We start from the raw sequence: 23,887 nt of genomic DNA, 5'->3' as shown, positions 1-23,887 counted from the left end.
TACCTGAGTCAGGAGGGGTGAAAGTTGATTTTAGTCTCAGACCTGTGTCTGTCTTGTCTTCTGGCAAAGGTTTATCCTTAAAAAAAGCCTGTAGTTTCAGTTTCCTGAAAAAGTCTTGTAATTCTACATTGAGCTTGAAAATGTCAGGTTTTTGAGTGGGTACATACCCCAATCCTTTGTTTAGGACATTTTTCTGCATCGTTGTCAAAATGATGGGTGCGAGGTTTACCACTAAGTCCCCCTCTTGCTGGTTGATGGTTGATTGGGTAGTGATCCCGTCATGCTCCGGGTCGTTCGGGCGTTGGGCTGTTCTTGATCTTCCCACATCACATTGTTCCCTTTCCGGTTCTTCCCTCGTGCGTTCTGGCGAGCCCCTAAAAAAGGCTGCTGGTTTCCTCCATACGGTTGTTGTTGCCCGTAGTAACCATCATTATATTCCTGGTTCCACATTGGTCCAAAATGGAAGGGATTGAATTGTGGTGGACCCATGAATTGTTGAAAATGGTTCGGTGGTTGATATCCCCGCCATCCCCTTTGTCTGGGGAATTGTTGGCGTCTTTGTCGCCATCCTCCCCTTCTTTGTCCTTTCACTTACACTCAACACACACCACACATAGTCTGAATTGTCAACGCTCCCGCGTAGTCGTAGGTCGCAGCGTGCCGCATCCCTTTAGCGGGGTGCGAAGACCCCGATGATGAAGCATGACACCAAGGGGCCTGTTGGTGTGTGAGGGGTATTTTACACAACACCGAGTGTTCCCCCCTTCTTTCTTCACTTTTCTTTCCAATTAGTGGTAGGATTCTCCTTGTTTATGTATCAGTGCCCGTGGAGTAGGAATCCTACTTGATACTCTACCTCCCCTCTTTGTTAAATATAGCCTCCCCGGTCCACCACAGGATTTTTTTCCGATTGTTGTGGAGGGAGGAGCGGAACTCAGAGCACTTCCGGGCTAGAGGGGAGGAGGGAGCGGACCTCACCGGCAGCACCCTACAAAGCCTGCTACTCCGCATTCACGCAGCGGAGGCAGGCACAGACAGAGCAGCGACTGCTCGCACCAGTACTCTGCCACCACTTTTAAAAAAACTGTGATAATTTGTGCTTTTTAAAACTGTATTTTAGCGATTTGGCTGAAACCTCTTGCAACTTTTAAACCACTCAGAATTCACCCGCACTCCTACCTGCACCCTTTGACACCCGGCTTCCCGTGCCTCCCCGGTCCACAATGGGATTTTTTCCCGATTGTTGTGGAGGGAGGAGCGGAGCTCAGAGCACTTCCGGGCTAGTGGGGAGGAGGGGGTGGACCTCACTGGCAACACCCCATTTAACCGGATGATCTTCACCACGCGCAGTGGACGCGCGCAGCGGGCGCGCCGGCGATGCGCCAAAGGCAAGCCCGTCTGCGCCCCTCCGCGGCCAGCCAGGGTAAGGGGCCACCCCCCTGTCCGGTGGCCCATCCGTGTTAGAAAATACAGCCCGCGACTCCTATGCCAACTAAGGAGGAATGCAGCCCGATCATGTCACTCTTCTTGGGACCCATCAGAACAACACACCACCTGCAGCCAGTGCGGGTTTCAATTATCGCCTGCCCCCAACAATACAATCATCTCAATACTCCATGTTCCTGCTCAACTGTAGATCACTTCCCGAACACTCCCTGGAAATATCTTTACTAATAGAGAACATAAACCCAGACATCCTCTTCCTTACAGAGACTTAACTGCACGAACAATCAGAACCAGATCTTGTACAAACCCTTCCCAAAGGATACCAAATATTGCGTAACAATCGCAAAACAGGAAGGGGAGGTGGACTAGCAATAATCCACAAGACATGCTATGAAATAAGTAGCCTCCCCACTCCTGTCCCAGACAGTGAAAGTCTACCCTTCACAATAAAATTTAGTCCCACAAATTTGTTTTCGGTTATACTTTTATACCGCCCCCGGACACAAGGACAATTCCTTCCTGCCCTCCCACCAATAATATCAAACCTTGCATGTAGCCCTGCAAACTTCACCCTCCTAGGAGATCTTAACACTCACTTTGACGACCCTAAACACCCTAACGCCAGAGAAATAACCTCCAGTTTAGACGCCCTCGAACTCCCACAACGGGTCCTTGTGCCCACCCATCAAAAAGGCCACCTCCTGGACCCTATCTTTAGTAACTGCCCTAACCTACATATTGGAAACCTCTCTCCCCTCCCCTGGACAGACCTCTTTCTCATCCCTTTTATGTGGACTCCCCCCAACCCCCACCCATCCAAACCCACAACAGCCCAAAAATCCCAAAACTGGTCCAAACTCCCCCAGCCAGAATGGCTGGAGAGCCTTGAATCAACCAAGCCGCCCATAGCCTCCAACCCCATAGAGGGTAATGAGAATTATAACACCTGGAACACTAAATCCCTCGATCTGGTGCTCCCACTCAAAAGCATCAACCCCAAACATGGGAACACAACTGCCCCGTGGTATACTACCGACCTACGGGATGCCAAACGCAACTGTAAAAAAATTGAGAGGAAATGGCGCCTTGACTACTCTCCAACTGGAAAAATAGCCTACAGAGTGGCAATCAAAATCTATAAAACTAGCATTAAACTAGCGCAGGCAACGTACTATGAGGAAAAAATTAATAAGGCAGCCTCAGAACCTAAGGAAATATACCAAATAGCAAAATCACTCCTTCAACTACCAGAGACACCTATGGAGCATTGCAATGTCCAGGCCCACTGTGACGACCTAGCGGGATTCTTCCTACGTAAAATGAGAAAAATTAACTATTCTTTCACCCACCACGCCCCGCTGGCCAGCTCCCATCTAGATCCTGCGCCACTTTCCCCAGTCACACTTGAACACCTCCCTCCTTTGGACCTCAGCCACTTAGAGGGAATCATGCAACAGGTTAAATCAGGATCACCTAATGACCAGGCCCCTCCACGGATTCTCCTCCCGATCACCAGTCACATCTCACCCACCATCCTGGACCTGCTCAACACCTCCCTATACACCAGCACCATCCCATCCCCTTGGAAACAAGCTATGGTTAAGGCCCTCCTAAAGAAACCAAGCTTGGATCATAACAACCCATCCAACTACAGACCCATTTCCCTATTTTCCTGGCTCAGTAAACTCCTAGAAAAGTATATCAACTCAGTTGTGACAGACTTTCTGGAGTCAAACGCTATACTTGACCCTTCTCAGAAGGGCTTTCGGCCCCTTCATGGGACAGAAACCACCCTGGTTGCAGTGACGGAGGAGGCAAGAAGGATCTTGGACAACGGTGGTTCGACGGCCATCCTCCTCCTTGACCTTAGTGCCGCCTTTGACACTGTAAACCACAGCATCTTACTCCACCGGCTGAGCAGGGTGGGCATCTCGGGAATGGCAATCACCTGGCTGAAATCCTTTCTCGCAGATCGCTCCTTCCAGGTATTCGAGAAAGAACACACCTCCCCCAGCAATTCCCTGAATTGTGGGGTGCCACAGGGCTCCTCCCTAAGCCCCACCCCTTTTAATGTCTCTATGAGCCAACTGGCTGAGGTCGTCCGCCCCTTTGGAGTAAAAATTGTCACCTATGCGGACGACACACAGCTTGTGGTAGTGCTAGATCCCCCTATAACTCACACCATGACCTATATAAATGCCTGGAAGCAGTCACCTCATGGATGACTTCATCCTGTTTAAAACTAAATGGGGAAAAACAGAGCTTATGCTCCTTGGAAACACCATCGGCAAGTCCATCGACCCAATCTGGCCCCCCTGCCTGGGCTGTCCTCCCCATCCAAAGAATCAATCAAAAGCCTCGGCATATGGCTGGACAAGGCTCTCAATTTTAATCATCAGGCCGCCAAGCTATCCGCCATCTGTTTTGGGCTCCTGAGACTACTGCGCAAAATCCTCCCCCTCCTCCCTTTTCATTCAAGACGGATCATGGTGAAGGCCTGATCTTATCACGTCTGGACTGTGGGAATGCCCTATACCTCGGGGCTCCGCAGTAAGCATGGGCGGAAAAATCCGCGAGCGGAACGGATTGGGTCAAAAGTTCAAGCTGACTTTTTGTAACTATTTTAGAATGGCGCCGGCAAGCTGCCAGAGCCTCTAAAATAGTTACAAAAAGTCAGCTTCAACAGGAAGCACTAATAGATAAAGTAAAGCAGGTGCTAGAGTTGAATCTCAAATTCAGTTACACAATCATTAATCACCCCAAACTTGGGGTGATTAATGACTGTGTAACTTAATTTGACCTTCAACTCAAGCACCTGCTATACTTTATCTATTAGTGCTTCCTGCTGAAGCTGACTTATGGCTGAGGGCAGAAGGGCACAAAGTGGGACAGAGGGCATGAGTTAGGCAGAGGGCAGAAGGGCACAGAAACCAGTGGGGCAGAGGTCAAAAGGGCACAAACAAGAGTGGGGCAGAGGGCAGAAAGGCACAAAAACAAGTGGTACAGAGGGCAGAAGGGCATAAAAACGAGAGGGTGGCAGTGATAAATCAGGCAAAAAAAAAACGCAAACGCGCAAAGCGCCCCGCGAATACGCAAAGTTCCCCGCGAGCACCCGCGAACACCCAAAAATAAAAAAGCCGCAAATTTGCGCGAATTATGCGGATTGCGAATTTGCAAATCCGCAAATTTGCGGATCGCGAATTCGCAAAATTCGCCCATGCTTACTCCGCAGTCCACCCTAAACAAACTCCAAATTATCCAGAACTGCACAGCCAGGACCCTACTCAAAATCCCCCGCCGAGTTTCAGTTAAAGCCCGACTGAAGGACCTCCATTGGCTCCCAGTAAAATCAAGGATTGAATTCAAGGCCATGTGCATCGCCTACCGATCCTACTGGGGAACAGGTTCCTCCATCAACCTTCCCCTAGTAAACGCCTACCACCCAAATAGACACCTTAGATCTGAGTCCTCCTACCTCACCACAGTACCTCGAGTTAAAAGAGCTAGGTGCGGAGGCCGCTCACTCTCCTACAACCTGGCCAAGCACTGGAACACGCTTCCTCTCACAATCAGATCAGAGCCCAAACTGCTGTAGCTCTGCCTTTGCCACGACCTCCGCAGTGCTGGGACACCTTAGGTTATCCATTGCGCTTTATAAATTATCTTTTCATTTAATTTCATTTCATTTCACCCCGTCTCCACAAGCCCTTAGGAGAAGTCCAGTGGCTCCCAGGAGGGGGCCCGGGTGAAGAGTGAAAGACGGCATTGCGGGGGCTCCCAGGAGCAAGGGGAAGCCCTGCACCGCGAGTGAGACGCCGACGGATCCCCCAGCAAGGCTCTCATGAGTGAGAGAGCCCTGCCCGCCGCCTATGAGAAAACCCCGCCCCCAGGAGCGGGACCGGGTGAAAAGGAGACTGGAGCAGAAAGGAAGCGCCGTGTCTGCCCCAGAGAGCCAGTAAGTTAAGACGGCTGGAGTGGGGGTGAGGCCCAGAGTCAGAGTGGCCCCGTCTAGCAGTGGGCCGCTCCATTGTTTTTTGTTTTTTTTTAAAGACCTTTATTACATTATTCCACAATACACAGCTTCCAGCCTACAACCCTTCGGGCTGGTCGCACAATACGTAACACATGCATTGCTTTCTAGAGTACACAGCCCGTTGCCGTCAACCCGGGGGTACGGCGGCGTTATAAAGTGCAAGTGGTTCAGAGTCTGAAGAAGGATAGTGAAGGTCTGTTTTTTTCTTTTTTTAAAGCCATAAACCAAGAGAATGTTTCCAAAACATATCGTCAAATGAAGGCTAACAACAGAACAAACCCCCCAGCCCCAACACGGTCACTATGTTGAGCACAGTAAAGTCCACCGCTGTACCGGTGATGCAGCAATAATGCCCCACGCTCAAGCACCTAGAACCATAGGGTAATTAGGGTCCTTATCTATCCTTTGAGCTGGTTTGCGTGGTGGGCGGAGGCTCACAGATGCCTCCCCTGAAATCGTTCCAATTGGTCCATACTTCCACCCATTTCCGGGGACACCCTCTCGCTACATACACAGTCTTTTCCTGTAGCATACACCAGTCCATATCACTGTGCCAATCCGTAGGTTTTGGTGGATTAGGGCTTCCCCATAGACTGGCAATGTTTCTTTTTGCTATTGTTTGTCCGAGCGTCACCCAAAGTCTCTCTTTCGGTGGCAGGTCCGTCGGCTCCCAGATATTGTGGAGACACCTCTTGGCCTCTGGACCAATCTCCACCTCCCATACCTCCTGCATACATTGCACCACCCTTCTCCAATACCGTTGTATCTTCGGGCAGCCCCACAGTATATCGAAGAAGGTACCCGTGCCACCACAACCCCTCCTGCAGAGTACAGTTTCAGCCCTCCCCATTAAGTGTAGCCTTGTACATGAGATGTATATTCTATGTAGTACCTTCAGTTGGATTAGCCGCAATCGGGCTGATATCGCGACCTCACGCGGTGAGGCCAAAGCATACATCCATTCTTCTTCGTCTATCTCCAGCCCATCTGCAATCCATTTCTCTCTCAGGGGAAGGAGCATGTCGGGGGGGTTATTGATTAGTTTTTTAAATGTAAGTGATATGGCGTGTTCTGTCATGTGCCCATCAAGTAATCTATCTTCGAGCGGGGAGGTTTGTGGTAGTTTAGTCTCAGGTGGGATATTAGCCTGCAGGGAGTGTCGCACCTGTAGGTATCTAAAAGTATTCGGTTTGTGCCAGTTCGTATGTGTCCTGTAAGTGGGCGAATGTGTGGATCCCTGTAGGGCCCCAGATATCCTTGATTTGGGAGATTCCGATCAAGTCCCAGTTGCGGAAGCCCTTGGTGCGTCCCAGGTTGCCCAGTTTTTCGGAGGCCCAAAGTGGCGTGGCCATTGTACGGACTCCCGACCATCCGAGTTTCCTCTGAGCAATATGTCATATCTGTACCGAGTGTTGTGTAGGTCCAGTGAGTCGACGTGTTCCCCGCTTAGAGTTGAGTGCTATCTCATAGTTCCCCCGGGAAGTAGCCATCTGTCCATTCCGTAGGCGGGATCATTCCCATCGCCATACGTCCCTTGATTAATCGCAGAGAGGTGGGCTGCCCACTAATATTTGCGAATGTCTGGGAGGGCTATGCGGCCATCATACCACCCCAGCGTGAGTTTGGTCAGTGCGATTTGGGGCGACCCGGCCCAAAGGAGGTCGCGCTGCGCCGCCTCAATTGCTGCAAAGTAGGTATTCGGGACCAAGTCTGGATAATTTTGTAGTGCATAGAGAAATCGTGGTAGCGCTAGCATCTTAAATAGGGCTGCCCGGCCCAATAGAGACAGTGGTAGGTGCTGCCAGGATTTGGCCTCCCTTTGAAGCCGACTTAGCGGTGGTTTGAGGTTTCGATCGTACATGAGGGCCTTGTTCGTGGTAATGTGCACTCCCAAGTACGTGAACCCGTCCTCTGCCACCGTAATAGGGCATGTGTCAGGGAGCCTAGGAGGGTCACCATGTAGGACGTAAAGATACGATTTGCTCCAGTTGACTCGTAAGCCAGAGTTACAACCGAAGCTTGCAAATATGTCAAGTGCCGCCATTATCGACCTGCAGAGGTACAGGAGGATGTCGTCGGCGTAGGGGGATATTTTGTCCTCCAATCCTTCCTCCCAGACTATACCCTTCAAGTAAACGTCCTGCCTTATCCTGGCTGCGAGTGGCTCAAGGGAAAGGGCGAATAGAAGGGGAGAGAGGGGGCAACCCTGTCTCGTCCCTCTCTCAAGTGTGAAAACCTCAGACACCTTGTTGTTCACCAGTACCTGCGCCAGGGGCTCTGCATAGAGAAGACGAACCCATGCTATAAAGTGAGGTCCAAAGCCCATTTTGCGTTGAACTGCGAACATATACGGCCACTCTAGGGTGTCGAATGCCATGGTCACAGAGTCCTCCTGTAGCCTGTGACCTTGCCCCAGTACTCCATTTAGCCGTCTAATGTTAAGGGCCGTGTTGCGGTGGGGCATGAACCCTGATTGGTCAGGATGGACCAATGTAGGCAGCACCGATTTGAGCCTATTGGCAAGCATTTTTGCCAGTATTTTGGGCTCCGCTTTGAGTAGCGAAATCAGTCTATATGACGCGCATGAGTCTATGGGTTTCCCTTCTTTCGGTATCGCCACTATGGTCGCGATGCGTTGATTATGAGGCATCACCCCTGTTTCCCTACTCTTTTCGAACATGAGTTTCAAATATTTACTGATGGCGTCCGGTTTTAGCTTGTAAAGCTCTATTGGGAGGCCATTGTGTCCTTGGGCCTTACCAGGGCGGAGTTCTGCTATTGCACGCTGTAGTTCGGCCTCAGTAAGCGGGCTATCAATGGCCTCCCGATCCTCATCCGATAGGGAAGGCATTCGAATATCGGTTAGGAGGTCTATAGAGTCCTCCTCAGGGCGGTCCGACTCCCGCCTGTAGACCTGTTGGTAGTGTCTCGCAAACTCCTCCACTATCCCTCGGGGATCCGTAACTACAATCCCTGATTCAGTGCGTATTTCTGGCACCATTTTCTGGCCTGCTGTTTTTTCTCGAGCCAGGCTATTAGTTTTCCGGCTTTGTCGCCCTGATCATAAAGCCTACCCATCTTATGCCGGGCCACAGTATGAGCCTCCTGGGTAACCAGTGCTCTGTACTCTGCCATCTTTAACTGCAGTTTGTGTATGATTTCCCTGGCCCCAGTTTCTAGCGCCTCCCTCTCTAGATCCTCTAGATCCGCCTCAAGTGTTGTGACCTGACTGCGTTGCTCCTTCCGTCCAATCGAGATGGCTGAGAGCGCCTCCCCCCTAATCACGGTTTTAAATGCCCCACAAGTTGACAGGGGAGTCTACTGAGCCAACGTTCCTGTCGAAGTACTGTGCGATTGAGTTGGAAATCTTCTTCCTAGTATCCTCGTGTTTTAAATGCCAGGCGTTTATCGGTGCTATGCAGCCCTCACTGCTGTTTCCAAATGTTATGTGCGTGAGGACCGGTGAGTGGTCTGAAATTCCCCTAGTCAGAAGTGTTGCTTCCTGTATTGTAATGTCATGTTGTAGCAAAGTAAGGATGCAATCTAAGCGCGAAAAGGAATGATGTGGCCCAGAGAAAAAGGTAAAGTAACTGTCTGTAGGATGGAGCAGGCGCCAGACATCCGTGAGCCCAAAGGCCTCAAGAAAGTCCGCCAACCACTTCTGCCTTTGGGGCAGGTCTCGGGGGGGCTGCCTATCCAGGGTCCCCGACACTACTGCGTTAAAGTCCCCACCCAAAACCAACTGACCGTCTGGGAGGGAAAGGAGTAGTTTGCCCAGGTCCGCGAAGGCCCGAGTTTGGAGGCCAGGTGGAATGTAGACCGAGAGTAGGTTAAGTGTGCGGCCCTCCCACCGTCCAGATATAGCCTTGAAGCGGCCCTGTGGGTCAGTTTTAGTGAGGTCTGTATGGAGGGGCAGTGAGCGACACAGGAGGATCCCCACCCCCCTAGAGCCGGAGGTGAAGCCGGAGTGAGCTACAAAAGTGTAACCCCACCTATTGAGGGTTTGACATACATTCCCCATCAAATGAGTTTCTTGCAGTAGTACTGCGTCCGGCTGGTGCCGCTTAATGAATTGTAAAACTATAGTGCGTTTAAGTCTGTCACCTAATCCGTTAACATTCCAGCTGAGGACTTTCAGACTCTTCTCCCACCTCCTAGCCATATCCGTTGCTTTGTAAGGTGCTCCGTCCCACCACCCTGGCACCTCGGCTGACTCCATGACAACATATTGTGTGTGACCGTAAAGAATCCCCAACTCCCCACCCCTCCCTGGTTCCCACCCAGTCGGTGTAATCAGTGCAAGTGTTCAAGGTTATGACAAACAGTTGACTCCACCCTCCCCCCCGCATTTGTCCCCAACATCCCTGCCCCCCTCTGCGAAAACAAACCCCCCCTCCCTGCCCCCTGCTCCGTGGGTTCCAAACTACCCACCACCCCAATTAGCAGAGCGCCTGTCACCCAACCCTACCCCAGGGAGATCCCACAGAGGAAACTCTACTTGGGAATAATGTGGTACAGCCCCGTCCTGGCCGCCCGCCCATGGTGCCCCAGTTCGCTCGACCCCTCAGGCCGGTAGTGCATCAGAGAAACAGTGATCCCGGTCCAGAGACCCTGGGCTGGCAGTCACGCTGCCCCCTTGGAGCAACCAAGTCTTACATTAAACACCTTTTATACATTACTGTTCGACGGCTTCTCATTCGAATGTTCGTGGCCTTATCTCGCTGTGTTGTCTCTGGGTGAGTCCCAGCGGGGACTATTCAACCTCGAACGCCAGGACCGCTGGCTCTGCTCATCGCCCTCCGCTCTCCCTGCCGCCGACCCTGGGGAGGGGTGTCCTGTGTCTCGCCATTGTCCACCGTCTTGCAGAGGGAGGGCCTCAATCTTTGCTGTGTCAAGCCACTCCTGTACCGCCACAGGCAAAGTGAAGAAGTGGGATTTACCTCCAGTGATATCTTCAGTTTAGCGTGAAAAAACATCATGTACCGAATTCCGCTGTCTCGAAGCGCCGCCTTGACCCCCTGGAAGGAGCGCCTCTCCTGTTGAACCTGAAGCGTGAAATCCGGGAAGAAGCGAACTGTGGCCCCCTCGTAACGTAGATCACCGTGTTGTCTGGCAGCCTGTAGGATTGCATCACGGTCTCTGGAGTCCGCAAAACCGCTCCGATGGAGCACTGAGCCTGAGGGAGCTGGGGGCCTCTATGGGTAAGCCTGCCAGCAAGGATTTTGCGCGTATTTCGTAGGGGACACCAACGGTCCCGGCGGAGCTCAGGAATCAGGCTGCCATTTCCTACGGCGCCTGGCCACGCCCCCCCGGCCGCTCCATTGATAGTTATATTGTTTCAGGAGCCCGGGTGGCCCCAACGAGGGGCGCAGGAGGTGTAGGGCCCCCATGGGGGGACGAGAGGGGCAAATGCTCCTTTCAAAGTTCAAAGTTGCAGCGTTTTGGGGGCATATAGGTTTAAGACCCCCAGAGAGGAGCCTCAGGAGGGCACAGGGGTGCCAGGCTTTATTTGGAGATACACAGCTGCCCCACCAGACAGATTGAGGTAAAGAGTGGCTACAAGGGATTTAGTTAGCAAAGATCTAACCCTAATGCATCCTACATGCAATATACAAACGAAATCCCTTGTAGCCACTCTTTACCTCAATTGCTTATTGCCCAAGCCTACAAGGGTTGATTGGGTTACCCATTTCTCTTCCACCAGACAGATTGCAGATTTATTGTTTTGCACATAATTGTTCCGGAAGACACAGTGGTGCCCGGCCTCATTTTAATATTCCCAGTTGCCCAGCAAGTAGTGGGCAGCTGCAACGTTTAGGTAATTTGTTTCTTTGGGGAACATGTCTGAGTTAGGAGTGAGATGCACTCCTTTGCTCCTGACATTCACAGCTGCGCAGCACTTAGTGCCAGCTGCAACGTTTAGGCCTGCACAACGTGCGCACCCTGACTTTTGGACATAGGGCATTTGAGCCCCTTTGGAGATGGCCAGATGGCCAGGGGGACTGGGAGGTTTGTAGGGCACCAGACCCTAATGTGATTGTGGAGTTATGAAATGTAAGGTATGTAGTATGATTATGCACCCTGTTTGATACCTCGAAATGTGTTTTTATGATTCTGAGGTTGTTTTGCATATCATGGTTTATGCTAGTGAGATTATGTTTCACTGTGTGATTTATGCCCCTAATGTGAGTTATGCTTAGGAGGGTAAGGTCTAATGTGTTTAGACTTGTGAGATAATTGCATAATGTGTTTATGCTGGTGAGGTTGGCACAGAATGTAATTCGCTCCTGATGTGATACTGTGGATAATATAGTTTATGTTACAGGCTGATGCTAAGTACATTGATTACCAGTGGTTACTGGTTGTACATTTATCATCTGTTTTACTTTTACTTAGTTCACTTTATGATGGTTCTGACAGTGTCCCAGTGGGCCCTGTCACGTGTAAATAATTCCCTTGTAGATATGACCTAGTGCCAGGTGGCACAATGTATACTATGTGTTTACTATTCCAATGTGTTATGAGAATACAAAGTCTATTTTTTCTATAACCTTGTGTGGAGTGCCTTTTGTAGTGTGCCTGGGATGTTGTTGCTCTGTGCATGCGCAAATGCTTTACACATGGCCTCTGGGATAAGGCTGACTGCTCGTGCCAAGCTACCAAGGGAATGAGCAGGGGTTATCTTTGGCGTGTAACTCCCTTGCCCTGGCTAGAGTGGTGGTCTCTGCCTGGCTTTGGCGCAAGCCTTAGCCAACCAGAGATCCCATTTCTAACCTTGGTTGTCAACGGTGAGGATAGGACTTGCATTTGCGCAGTACCATAGTGACAACTGGCTGCACTACAAAACTCTGCATTTTAGATAGTCAAATGGAAAGGGATTATTGTCTTTTTTAAATGTCATTTCTTTGGAAATGTGCTTATTGTGCACTATGAGTTGGGTGTTCTGCCAAGAACAGAAACTAGAGAATCTGGAGGAGTGACGGCCCTTGTGCAGACTACTATTGGGTTGGCCTGAAGCTGAAGGAGGGACTGCCCTTGGACCATGCGGCTGGTTCTTGGGTTGGGCTGATGCTGAAGGAGTGACTGCTCCTGTGCTGTCTAACTAGTTATTGGGTTACCCTACAGTGGGGACTTAATTGCTACTGGGAACTAGCTCGGGAGGGTAGACTGTCCCCTAAGTGCAGTGTGAGTTGTCTGGATTCACCAGTAAGAGTGGGGTCCAGTGGTGGCAGCAAAGTGTGTCCAGTGCGTGAAGTCCCATTCCCAGTTCCCAAAGTATGGTACCTGGTGCTCAGTAAGTGGGGTGCAGGTTGAGATTCAGGGGCAGTAGATAATGTCTCACCAGTCTTGCGGGGCGAGTGTGAATGAGCTATGTGTTGCACTGGACGATTGGGTGTGAGTTCTCTGAAATAAGGAGCTTGCTGAATAATTGAGAGTGAGTTCTCTGAAATAACGAGCTTGCTGAATAATTCGGTGTGAGTTCTCTGAAATAAGGAGCTTGCTGAATCATTAGGTATTGTTGTGAATGTATCTAGGACCCTAATTAAATATTCCCGATTCACGCCCTTATGCGGTTATAACAAATCATATCCTTATGGAGGCATAAGAATCATATCCATATTTAGTCATAGCCAATGCAGTCCAAATACGGCAAGGCTACTTCCTTAGACTCCTAGAAAGTACAACGCGTTCTCTAAACAAACCAAACCTCCATCAGCCCGGGAATTCCCCCTGCTTTTGTTTTGATTTGTCCTAGAACTCCTGAGAGTCCTGAAAGAACTGCCAGTTCTGAGTGACAGTTCTTAGTGACGTCTTATGTCCAACCTTACGTCAAACACAGCACCTTCCAGGTATAAATATACCAGCATTTGCCTTAAGCAACACACGGTGGTTGGGAGCAGAGCGGCGATCTACTCACCCGAAGCCCAGCTGATGCGAGTGCCGAAGGAAGCCGTCCCTCCCATTTTACGCACTGGGAAAGAAGCAATCTTTTCTCCTGCTGAGAAATTCCAGCTCCAGTGTTTCCAGTCACCCTTGCGGGTTACTGGGAGATCGAGTCCTGAGAACGAGATACAAGACCTCCTTCATTCTAAAACCAAGGTACGGAGCTGATTAGATCCTTAGAGAATTCTTGATTCAGATTCTTGGCTAAAAAACTAACTTAACTTAAACTGCAACTCCCTTCCTCCTTCCCACGTACTAGGCTTAGGTTAGGTACACTGGGGTAGGGGTATTTAGAAGCACCAGTTGAGTACGTTTAGTCAACTTTTATCATTGTATGTAATTGTATATATTTTATCCATTTTAAGTATCATATGGCTCAGAAACCATATCAATGCTTTTACAGTATTATTTCATAATACTCCTTTCACTGTACGCACTTTACTTTATGACAAGTATTGCAATAATAGCAATTCACTTCTCTTGCATGAGAAAGAAGACTGTTCAATAAATAACACCTTTTATTGAAAACGCCTGTCTCTCTATTTCTCTGCACTCTGGTGAAACTAAGTATGCACGATTGACTGAGTGAATAGATATCTATTGTTTTCACTCGACTCTGGAGATATACTCCTTATTCTGGAGGGAGCAAAGTTGTCATGTTTATGCGGTTGTCAGAAGCTAATCCCTTCTTGTCTAATCAGGGAAGTTAACTCCTCCCTGTTCATTCGAGAAAGTTTCTAGTGACCTCTGAGCTAGCTGGCATACCTAATTAAGTCTAACATATTCAGTAGAGACCTAGTCGACCTCAGTCCTACATCTAAACTGCCATTTATGTTATTCCAATGCGCAGAGCCTATTGGGAATATAGGAACTACACTACAGTGTGAGTTCTCTGAAATAAGCAGCTTGCTGAATGATTGAGTGTGAGTTCTCTGAAATAAGGAGCTTGCATTGGGGAGTGATTCCAACAAGAGTGTTTCAGGTATCTTCCAGTCCTGTGTGATGGAAGAGGTTCAATGTAGCCCAGCTAGGACCCGGTGTAGGGGCTCACATCCTGTCTCAGAGGAGAAGGAGTGAGTGGTTCTGTCCCAAGGTGCCAAAACCCAGTCTCAGGGCCTGGATGGTTTCTTAAGGGAACATCAGGTCGAGGGCCTAGGCTGTACTTGTAGGCCATTTGAGGAGGATCTCCCAGTGTCTAGAGAACGTGGAGCCTCTGTAAGCAGAGCTCCAGTAGAGTGGAGAAGTGTGGCTCAATGATTGGAGCGGCAGACCCTGATGCAGAGGTCTAGCCCGGGACCAGGGTTCAATTCCCCCCCTCGGCGGGTCTTGGGCTCAAAATTCCATGGACCTGATAATTCTCGCCTCGGTGCCTATTCCAATCATGGAGTCCCACTCTGCAACTCTGGGCAATAGCTTGCTTAATCTCCACAACGGCCCCCACAGCGCTAAGGATGCCTGGCCTCCTCCTGGGGGTGCCCAGGAGTGGACGCCTCACAGGGAAAGCCAGGATGAGTTCCACAGCGGTATTCGTACAAGCGCCTTGAGACCCTTGCAGGTGAGTAGTGTGCTATACAAGTATCAATTTACATTTACATTTACAGTAGTTCTGGTGTCTGGCGGTGCCCCTCCGGTTGGGAGGGTGCAGAAGTCCAGATGGAGGGGTGTGAGGGGGAAAGAGTCCCCAGTGGGAACCAGTCGGTCAGGAGCCAGCCAGAAGGGCTGAGTCGCCAAGGATTGGCCATGGTGATGCCACTTCTGTCCTGGGGGATCTGCATGCACTGTCAGTTGGACAGTAGGTCGTGAGATCTGCACCAGGCAGACTGTCACACGACACATTAGATATGTGTCCCCCTCGTGAAGTCCTGGTTCGCCAGGTATCTGACCAAAGGGTACGTCCCTGGGTTGGAGACCCAGTATCCGTTGTTTCCAGATCTGGACTTAAGGGCAACTGTAATCAGTGTCCTGGACATTAGTTATGTGTCGCACTCGTGAAGTCCTGGTTCCCCAGGCATCTGACCAAAAGGTACCTCCCTGCGTTGGGGAACCAGTAGCCGGTGTTTCCGGATCCGGACTTAAGGGCAGCTGTAATCAGTGTCCTGGCCGGTTTGCATTCTAGGGGTATCCCTGTGAACACAGGTGGGGCCTATCTCAAGTGAAGGGACCCTGTGTTTCCCAGAAGAGGTGGTGCAGGCCTAGCCGGGATATTTAGGGTCCTTGGCTGAGTGTGGTAGTACTACCCTGAGAGCAGGTGGGGCCTATCTTAAGTGAAGGGAACCTGTTCTACAGTGGGAGGGTGCAGAAATCTGGAAGGGGGTGCAGAGGGAGAGAGTACCTCACCTCTGACCCCGGTGCATCCGGTGAAATTGGATCCCAGGTGGAGAGATGTTCCGAACTGGTGGGAGAGTTGTGTTCTGGAGGGTGCTTCTCCTGGGAGGGTGCGCAACCCAGAAGTAGAGGTGGGGTGAGGAGACGCTTTGCCCGTGAACTCTGGTCAGCCTGAGGGTGTGGACCCTAGGTTGAAGGATCAGTGGTAGTTGGAAACTACACTGAGAAGGAGAGTGGAGTATGGCTATTGTATGCCAGGGGTTACTGCCCCCCACTCTATGGATTGGCAAGAACCAGTGGTTTCTGGGTGGCCTAGGGCCTGGTCCTGGCTGTGGACAACTAGGGAGTACCAGTGGGGTAGTCTAGTTGGGCCTGAGAGTTCTTTTTCAGAGAGAACCACCTCGGTTCAGAGTAGCGTAGAACCGGAAGGTGTCCCTGCAGTGCTGGTCAGCGTCCGTGTTCTATTGCCCCAAGCAGGGAAGCTCATCACAGTGGTGATTGGTCTCCCCTGCATTTTGGCTGGAAGGGGGTAGTGTTGGACTTGGCCTTTTTGGCAGGTTCACCCCTGAACTTGTTGCCTTAAGCTCTGACATAGTGGTAGTGATTTTTGGCATCTGCGCACTTTAGCACTGTGGCCCAGTATAAAGTGTGTACGCTCTCTGAGTGCGTGGGGTGAGATTGGCCTGCCCTCCGAAAGGAATGCATGGGGGATATGTGTGTCCATTCCTGATATGAGAGGGGTGCAGGGGCCAGTTTAGTATGTGCGAACTCCTGAGAATAAATGCTGCACAATGGTGTGGGCAGATGTATTGTGACTTGTGGAGAAATGCCACTTTTAAAAGTTGGCATTTCTGTGTACTGTGTGTCTGCCTGCATGATGTGAATTGCATGTCTGGCTTGTGATTGACAGGTGCTGGATGATGTGGGTGGATCCAGGAGCCAGGATGAGTCTGCCCAGTGGTGAATAGGGAGATCTGCATGTAGATGGAAGGGCGGAGTTGCACCTGGGACCTGAATAGGACTGTGACTTCCCTCCACAATTCTGTATCTGCCCCCCTGTGGTGCGTCTAATCCCTGAGCCCCCACCTGATAAAGGAGGAGCTGAGCAAAACAAAGTGCTCCATAGCTCCCTTGAACCAGTTGTATCTCGTTCTCCCATGCCCTACACTTTTAGAGAAAGGGAAATGTTGTATAAATATAGGGGCTGTGACCCTATGAAAATGTTCAGTCTTCTGGAGTGCTGTTCCTGCCAGGGCGTGCTGCTGCTAGGGTCCGGACGGGGGGGCTGCCATGAGGGCTTGCCTCACTGGGCCCTGCTTTGCCCCTGGATGCCTCAAGGACTTCCCTTTTGCCTTTTCTTCCCAGCTTCCAGGACTTTGAAGTTGCTTGTCCTGATCCTAGCACCTGGTGAGCGCTTTATTTTAACTTCCCTAGGAAGAGGAACGCGGGCTGTCCAGCGTTGCGCTGCTTAGAGAGAGAGAGAGAGAGGGAATCCCCAGATTAGGGATTCCCCCGTGACGCCTGCAGCGCAGGAGCCTAACCCACTTATTTTTATTTCATTGAGCAGGAGCCCACCTTGCGTGTTCGTTTTCATTTTAATTAATGCGCGGGTTCCCACCCCCGACTTGGCTTTTATTGCAGAATAGCGGGTGCCCACCCCGCTTTATATTTTTCGTGAAGAGGGAGACTACCCCTCTTGTGCCGCAACAAGGAAAGAAACCAACCGGACTGCAATCCTCAGCCCGCCTGGTTGTGGGCGGGGCCTGCAGGACGGATGTGGGAAAGAAATGCGTCCGAAAGGTGGGCTGCTTGTCAAAAAGAGGATGGGAGCCCACCCCACCTCCACAAGCCCTTAGGTGAAGTCCCGGGGCTCCCAGGAGGGGGGCGGGGTGAAGAGAGAAAGACGGGAGCGCGGGGGCTTCCAGGAGCAAGGGGAAGCCCCGCGCCGCAAGGGACACATCGCCGGACCCCCCAGCGAGGCTCTCATGAGTGAGAGAGCCCCACCCGTCGCCTGTGAGAAAACCCAGCCCCTAGGAGCGGGACCGGGTGAAAAGGAGACCGCAGCAGAAAGGAATCGCCGTGTGCGCCCCAGAGAGCCAGTGAGTGAAGACGGCTGGAGGGGGGAGAGGCCCAGAGTCAGAGTGGCCCCATCTAGCACCGGGCCGCTCCAACGTTAGTCATATTGTTTCAGGAGCCCGGGTGGCCCCCACGAGGGGCACAGGAGTTGAAGGGCCCCCGTGGGGGACCCAGAGGGGCCCCTGCCCCTTTCAAAGTTTTGGCCATTGTCTACAGCTGCCGCGCTTATGAGAGGGAACCTGCAGCGCTTTGCGGGCATATAGGTTTAAGAGCCCCAGAGATGAGCCTCAGGGGGGCACAGTGGTGCCAGGCTTTATTTGGAGATACACAGCTGCCCCACCAGACAGAGGGGAGCCGCAATGTTTTGTGCATCATTTTTCCGGTAGCTTGTTTCCTTCCCAGTATAAGAATTGGCTTGGTAGTTTGGTCTGCCCTGTTCCCATGATGCACTGGGCCAGGGTCAGACAAATTTGCACATAGCCAAGTACTGAACTGGGATGGTGCAGTGAGCTAAAAAACGGTGATGGATCAAGCCCTGATACTTGGACTGGGTAAGAGTGGTCTGCCTAATTCAGACACTCTGTTCATCACCACCCCCTTTTCTGAATCATTTTTGTCCACCATAAGCGTGGAAGGGTACACTCAGATGTGAGTCCCTAGCTCATTGCACCATCAGGATTCAAGCAAGCCGGGCCGAAGACGGCTGAAATGCCAGAAACCGGTCCCCGGTAGCTTGTTTCCTTCCCAGTATAAGAATTGGCTTGGTAGTTTGGTCTGCCCTGTTCCCATGATGCACTGGGCCAGGGTCAGACTAATTTGCATATAGCCAAGTTCTGAGCTGGGATGGTGCAGTGAGCTAAAAAACGGTGATGGATCAAGCCCTGATCCTTGGACTGGGTAAGAGTGGTCTGCTTAATTCAGACACTCTGTTCATCACCACCCCCTTTTCTGAATCATTTTTCCATAAGGCACAATGGTACCCGGCCTCATTTTAATATTCCCAGCTGCCCAGCAAGTAGTGGGCAGCTAAAACGTTTAGGCCTGCGCAAAGTGCGCACCCTTGACTTTCGCTGCTTTGGCAGCGCGCCCTGACTTTTGGACATAGGTCATTTGAGCCCCTTTGGAGATGGCCAGTTGGCTTGAGGGATTGGGATGTTTGTAGGGTGCCAGGCCCTAATGTGGTGCTAGGAAATGTAATGTATGTAGTATGATTATGCACCCTGTTTGATACCTCTAAATGTGTTTTTATCATTATGAGGTTGTTTTGCATATCATGGTTTATGCTAGTGAGATTATGTTTCACTATGTGATGTATGCCCATAATGTGAGTTATGCTTAGGTGTGTAGGGTCTAATGTGTTTAGACTTGTGAGATGATTGCATAATGTGTTTATGCTGGTGAGGTTGGCGCAGAATGTAGTTCACGCCTGATGTGATACTGTGCATAATATAGTTTATGTTACAGTCTGATGCTAAGTACAGTGATTACCAGTGGTTACTGGTTGTACGGTTATGATCTGTTTTTCCTTTAATAAGTTCACTTTGTGATGGTTCTGACAGTGGCCCAGTGGGCCCTGTCATGTGTAAATAATTCCCTTGTAGATGTGACCTAGTGCCAGGTGGCACCATGTATACTATATGTTTACTATTCTAATGTGTTATGAGAATACATATGCCAAGCTACCAACGGGGTGAACAGGGGTTATCTTTGGCGTGGTGGTGGTCTCTGCCTGGCTTTGGCGCAAGCCTTCACCAACCAGAGATCCCATTTCTAACAGTCGGGCTGTGCACAAATGGATAATCTCCCGGTGGGTCGTTCTGTGCATCAAAGCATGTTACTCCTTTGCCAAGAAGGAGTCTCCTGTGGGGCCGCGTGCCCATTCCACCAGGGCAACTGCAGCCACTACTGCCTGGGGACGCGACGTTCCCTTGCAGGACATTGTCAGGCAGCTATGTGGGCCTCGCTGCACACGTTTACCAAGCACTACTGCCTTGACAGTCTAGTCCGGAGGGACGGCTTCTTTGGCTGTTCTGTGCTCCATGACATTTTGGTGTAATCTTGTTCGCAGACGCACCACCGGGGTTGGTATTGCTGGGGTATCTATTCTAAGGTAAGGAATCTATCACTAACGTGTCTCTTTTAGATGCACAAGTTACTACTTGTGTAATGATATATCTGTAAGAGACATTAGTTAGTGATAGATTCCTTACCTCCTCACCCATCCTCCCCGTTCAGCAGACTGATTACTAGGGTTAAGGTCATCCCTTTCAGGGCCCTAGTTTTATGCACCAATGGTCAGTTTCTTGCATGGCTCTGCGTTTCAGGTGCTGGGGCATGACAAACGCCTATTCAAATTAACCTCTAGATGGATTAAAGTCCTGGATTCCCTTAATCTAGACCCTTCTTTACAGCTTGTCCTTTGGATTTTCGTGGTACTGTTTGAGTTTTGTAAAAACGAATTTTCAAAGAGAGAATTCAGGAATATAGCCAATGCTTTAAATGGGTATGTACTACTGAGTACCCACACTTTTTAAAATTTGAAAGGAAAAGCACCTGCACTTTTTAGTTCGGCTGCAATACATTTAATGAGCGAGTACCAGCACTTCTCAGGAGTGAATAGGTTCTCTGACTGGTGAGTATCGGCACTTCTGTATTTCTATTTAACTTGGTGCAAGTGAAGAGGCTCAACATGTTGTCCTTTTTAAAGAGTTTTCCAAGTTTGCCAGATTGTTTGACTTTAAATCATCCTCATTAGACAATAAGTCAGAAGTGAAGTGCGCAGTTTAAAAAAAAAATGGTAAGTAATCAAATTGTTATTTTTGAAGCGTTTTTGTTTAATACAATTTCGCTTAGTATGACATCATGCTTCTCAACCTTTTCTTCTGCGACCTCCTATTGGGAAGTAAGTTGCCTACTTCTTTTGTAAAAAAATAAAAATAAAAATATGGCAAACCTGATGTCATATTCTCCTTGTAAACTCACTGCAGCAATACATTATTGAAAAGTGAAAGCTACAGATTAATGCTGAAGTGCTTAAACCAGAGTTTTTTCTGAAACCAAGAGAGTCCTGGGGGCATATTATCAAGGGGGTTTATCTCCGCTTTTTTGACTTTAAAAGCCAAGAGAGAGGAGATAAAATTATCTCCCTATTACCTAGCTGTTGCTAACGCCAGTTAGCGACAGCTAATAGGAGATAGCGACCATCTTGGGCCCCACTTTGCATGTCAGTGATATTTATCACTAATGACATGGAAAGTGGGCGTGCCAAGATGTTAGCGACTGGAAACATTCGCTAACATCGCTATCTCCTATTACCAACTTTTGGAGATATTCGCGCTTAGCAGTTCTTAGCCATGTTATCCAATGGGAGGTGGATAACATGGCTAAGAGCATTAGCTCGGTAATCCATGAATATCGCTGACTTTTCGGCGATATTCATGCATTGCGGCCAATTTTCATCGCATTTGCGATAAACCTTGGTATCGCCTCAGCTCAGCGGTAAATTTTTGTCTCTAACCAAGCAATAGGGATAATTATCGCTATTGCTTGGTCTGGTTTGTTCTCCACGCTATATTGCTTCTTATTGTTAGAAGGAATTTGTTCTGCCGTTTGATAAATTAATAATCCGAACATACTCAGGCATGGAATTACAAAATGGTGACAAGGTAGTGGGCCTTTATTTGTGGATATAGCAGAATGTCCTATTTATGAAAACAAAGGTCCCTTGGAGCTCGAGGGGGTTGAAATGCCACAAGTTCCGAGACCTCTGTTTCACAGCTGTTGCTGTGATTGTTCAACAGCCTACAGCCTCTTGCAGGGCCACAGCTGTTAGCTGTTGTTCTTTCACAGCAATATCTGTGACACGCCACTGAAGTCAGCCCCTGGTTCTCCATGGGCTTGGCTAAACTGCTTTTTCTTGTTCAGCTTGGTAAGGGAGATCCAGGAGCTGAGCAGCATTCCCCTTCCAAGGCTCAAGGGATTCTGTGAGCTATGTGAGGAGGGAGTTGGAAGGCTTCGATGTTCCCTGCAGCACAGCCTTTGCCATTCACTTTTCTCTGCCCACTCTCTATATTTTGGAGAAGCAAATGAAAGAGAAACGCAAAGGCTGTGTATTAGAACATTACAATGTTGAAAGCAGAGGATCTATATCAATTTATATAGACCACTCCTACTCCACTGTCTTCAGTGGTGCTCTAAACATTCCAATGTTCTAATATTTCGAAAATATTCAGGCAGGGAGTTACAGGAGGGTAATCTGGTAGAACCTATTTGTATTGGTTCAAAAATACAATTTTATAGAGGTTTATTGTTTCTCCCTATATGTCAAACGAGTGATGGGATTTTATAGTTTTCTGTTTGAGAAGTTCATAATTACGCCTCCACAAAGGAAATGCAGCCTAACATTCCTTTTGTTTTTTTTAAGCAGAAATCACCTGACTTCTTGGGTCTAAAAGATGACCGGCATCCCACACATAAGGGAACTTCCACGGGCAGGGATCAGCTTGGTAATCATAAATCGCAAATGGAAAAGGTAAGAGAAAAGAATAATGGTAGCAAAATCTACATTACCAGTGGGAAAAATGTCATATTAACTTATGGGTAATAATGCAATTAGTTTCTTTCACAGGGAATGATCTTTATTCCAAAAACTGTTTTGAGCCTTAAACTTTTTAATCACTCTAATAAGAATGCATGCCCAATGAGAGTAGCAATAATCCTTTGGACAAACATAAACTCTGTTAGAATATAATTTCATTATTAAAATTTTAACAAAATTGTATATTGTAATTAAAGCAGCGATAGTGTAAACTTCGAAAAAAGTTTGCACGTTATTAGCCAGTAGCTTTTGTGCCTCATAGAAATAGTAGAATCTGATAGAGATATCTAGCCACAAATTCCTTACCTTTGAACTTCCGAGGTGTCAGACTGGATCCGGAAGATTTTTTCTGAGCAGTACCCCTGCACGCTGATAGGTGGCGTTCGTCGACTCCGCGTGATATTGTCTGTGTCATCATCGTGACATCAGAGTCCTCAACATAGGCGCTACCTCAGTGTGCTGACATAAGTTATTATCTTTCCAGGCCTGTGAGCGCAGATTCCTTGAAGAGAGCTACCCCTGTCATTTTTTGACAGACGTTTTCTCAACATTATTTTCAGTGTGTAGGATTCCATCATGTCTAAAAAGGCTTTGGGTTTCAAACTGTGCGGCATCTGTAACTGCGCCATGTCAGTCATGGGTCCCCACCTCGTGTGTCTTTGGTGCCTGGAGCACAACCAAGACCCGAAGTCGTGCTCCGACTGCCGGGCCATGGCTCCTAATCTTTTATGAGGGCAGTCCCTTAAGCTGCTTGCTGCCCAGCGTCATGCGCCTCTGAGGTCTCCTCATAGATATCGTTCCCTCTTCCGGTCAAGAGGACGGTCCGAGCACTGCTCCAGTGGCTCCAAGTCTTCGTTCTCCCATTTGAAATCCTCAAAGGGGTCAAGTAAGAAGCCCCACAAGAAGCACAAGAGGTCAAAGTGACTTTTGACTTTGCCCTGTTGGTCACCCGATGCAATGGAGGAGTCCCGTTGTTCGAGGCCTCATTCTGTGGATCTTGTGCCTAGGTCAGCTCTGCCTTTCCTCCCTATCCGGGACCGGGAGCAACCTCAACCCAGTTAAAGGAGTTTTTTCATACCCTATGCGCCATATTTGGGTGACCAAACCCCGCGGTGCGCCTTCGGGTTCAGCGGAAGGAGTCTCATTAAATTCTACCCCATCGGCTCTGGCCACTAAGCCCATTGCTCATCACCGTCGCCCACCGGCAGGGTCTGCCCTGTTCCTATTAATCACAGAGCCGGCCATTGGTCCACCAATGCTGAGACTGGCACCGACAGAGCTTTTGGTTTCTATGTTGTATTCTCAGCCATATTCAGATAAGCTAGGATTTGAGGAACATTGGGAGGGGAAACAGGCCCCCTTAGAAATCCTACCTTATATAGAAGAAATGGGCTGAAAGACGGCTGCAAAAGTGCTAATTCCACCAGATAATAGTTGTCTGCACTCACCCTCTATGGTCAAACTGC

The 23,887-nt window shown here is 49.5% G+C and overlaps 1 protein-coding gene across 1 annotated transcript in view; it reads left to right on the top strand.

Moving 5' to 3' along the window:
• LOC147734664 (uncharacterized) overlaps nt 1-23,887 on the top strand; it is a 5,992,067-nt gene that overhangs the window by 3,774,735 nt on the left and 2,193,445 nt on the right. Inside the window, exon 24 of the mRNA XM_086952471.1 lies at nt 22,248-22,355. Within this exon, the coding sequence (XP_086808597.1) occupies nt 22,248-22,355 (108 nt within the window). The remainder of the gene's footprint in view (nt 1-22,247; nt 22,356-23,887) is intronic.

This window comes from Lissotriton vulgaris, chromosome 1_2 (assembly GCF_964263255.1).
Source record: "Lissotriton vulgaris chromosome 1_2, aLisVul1.2, whole genome shotgun sequence".
Taxonomy (NCBI): Eukaryota; Metazoa; Chordata; class Amphibia; order Caudata; family Salamandridae; genus Lissotriton; species Lissotriton vulgaris.
The sequence above is the reverse complement of the archived record's forward strand: the minus strand, read 5'-3'. Positions and strand labels throughout refer to the sequence as shown.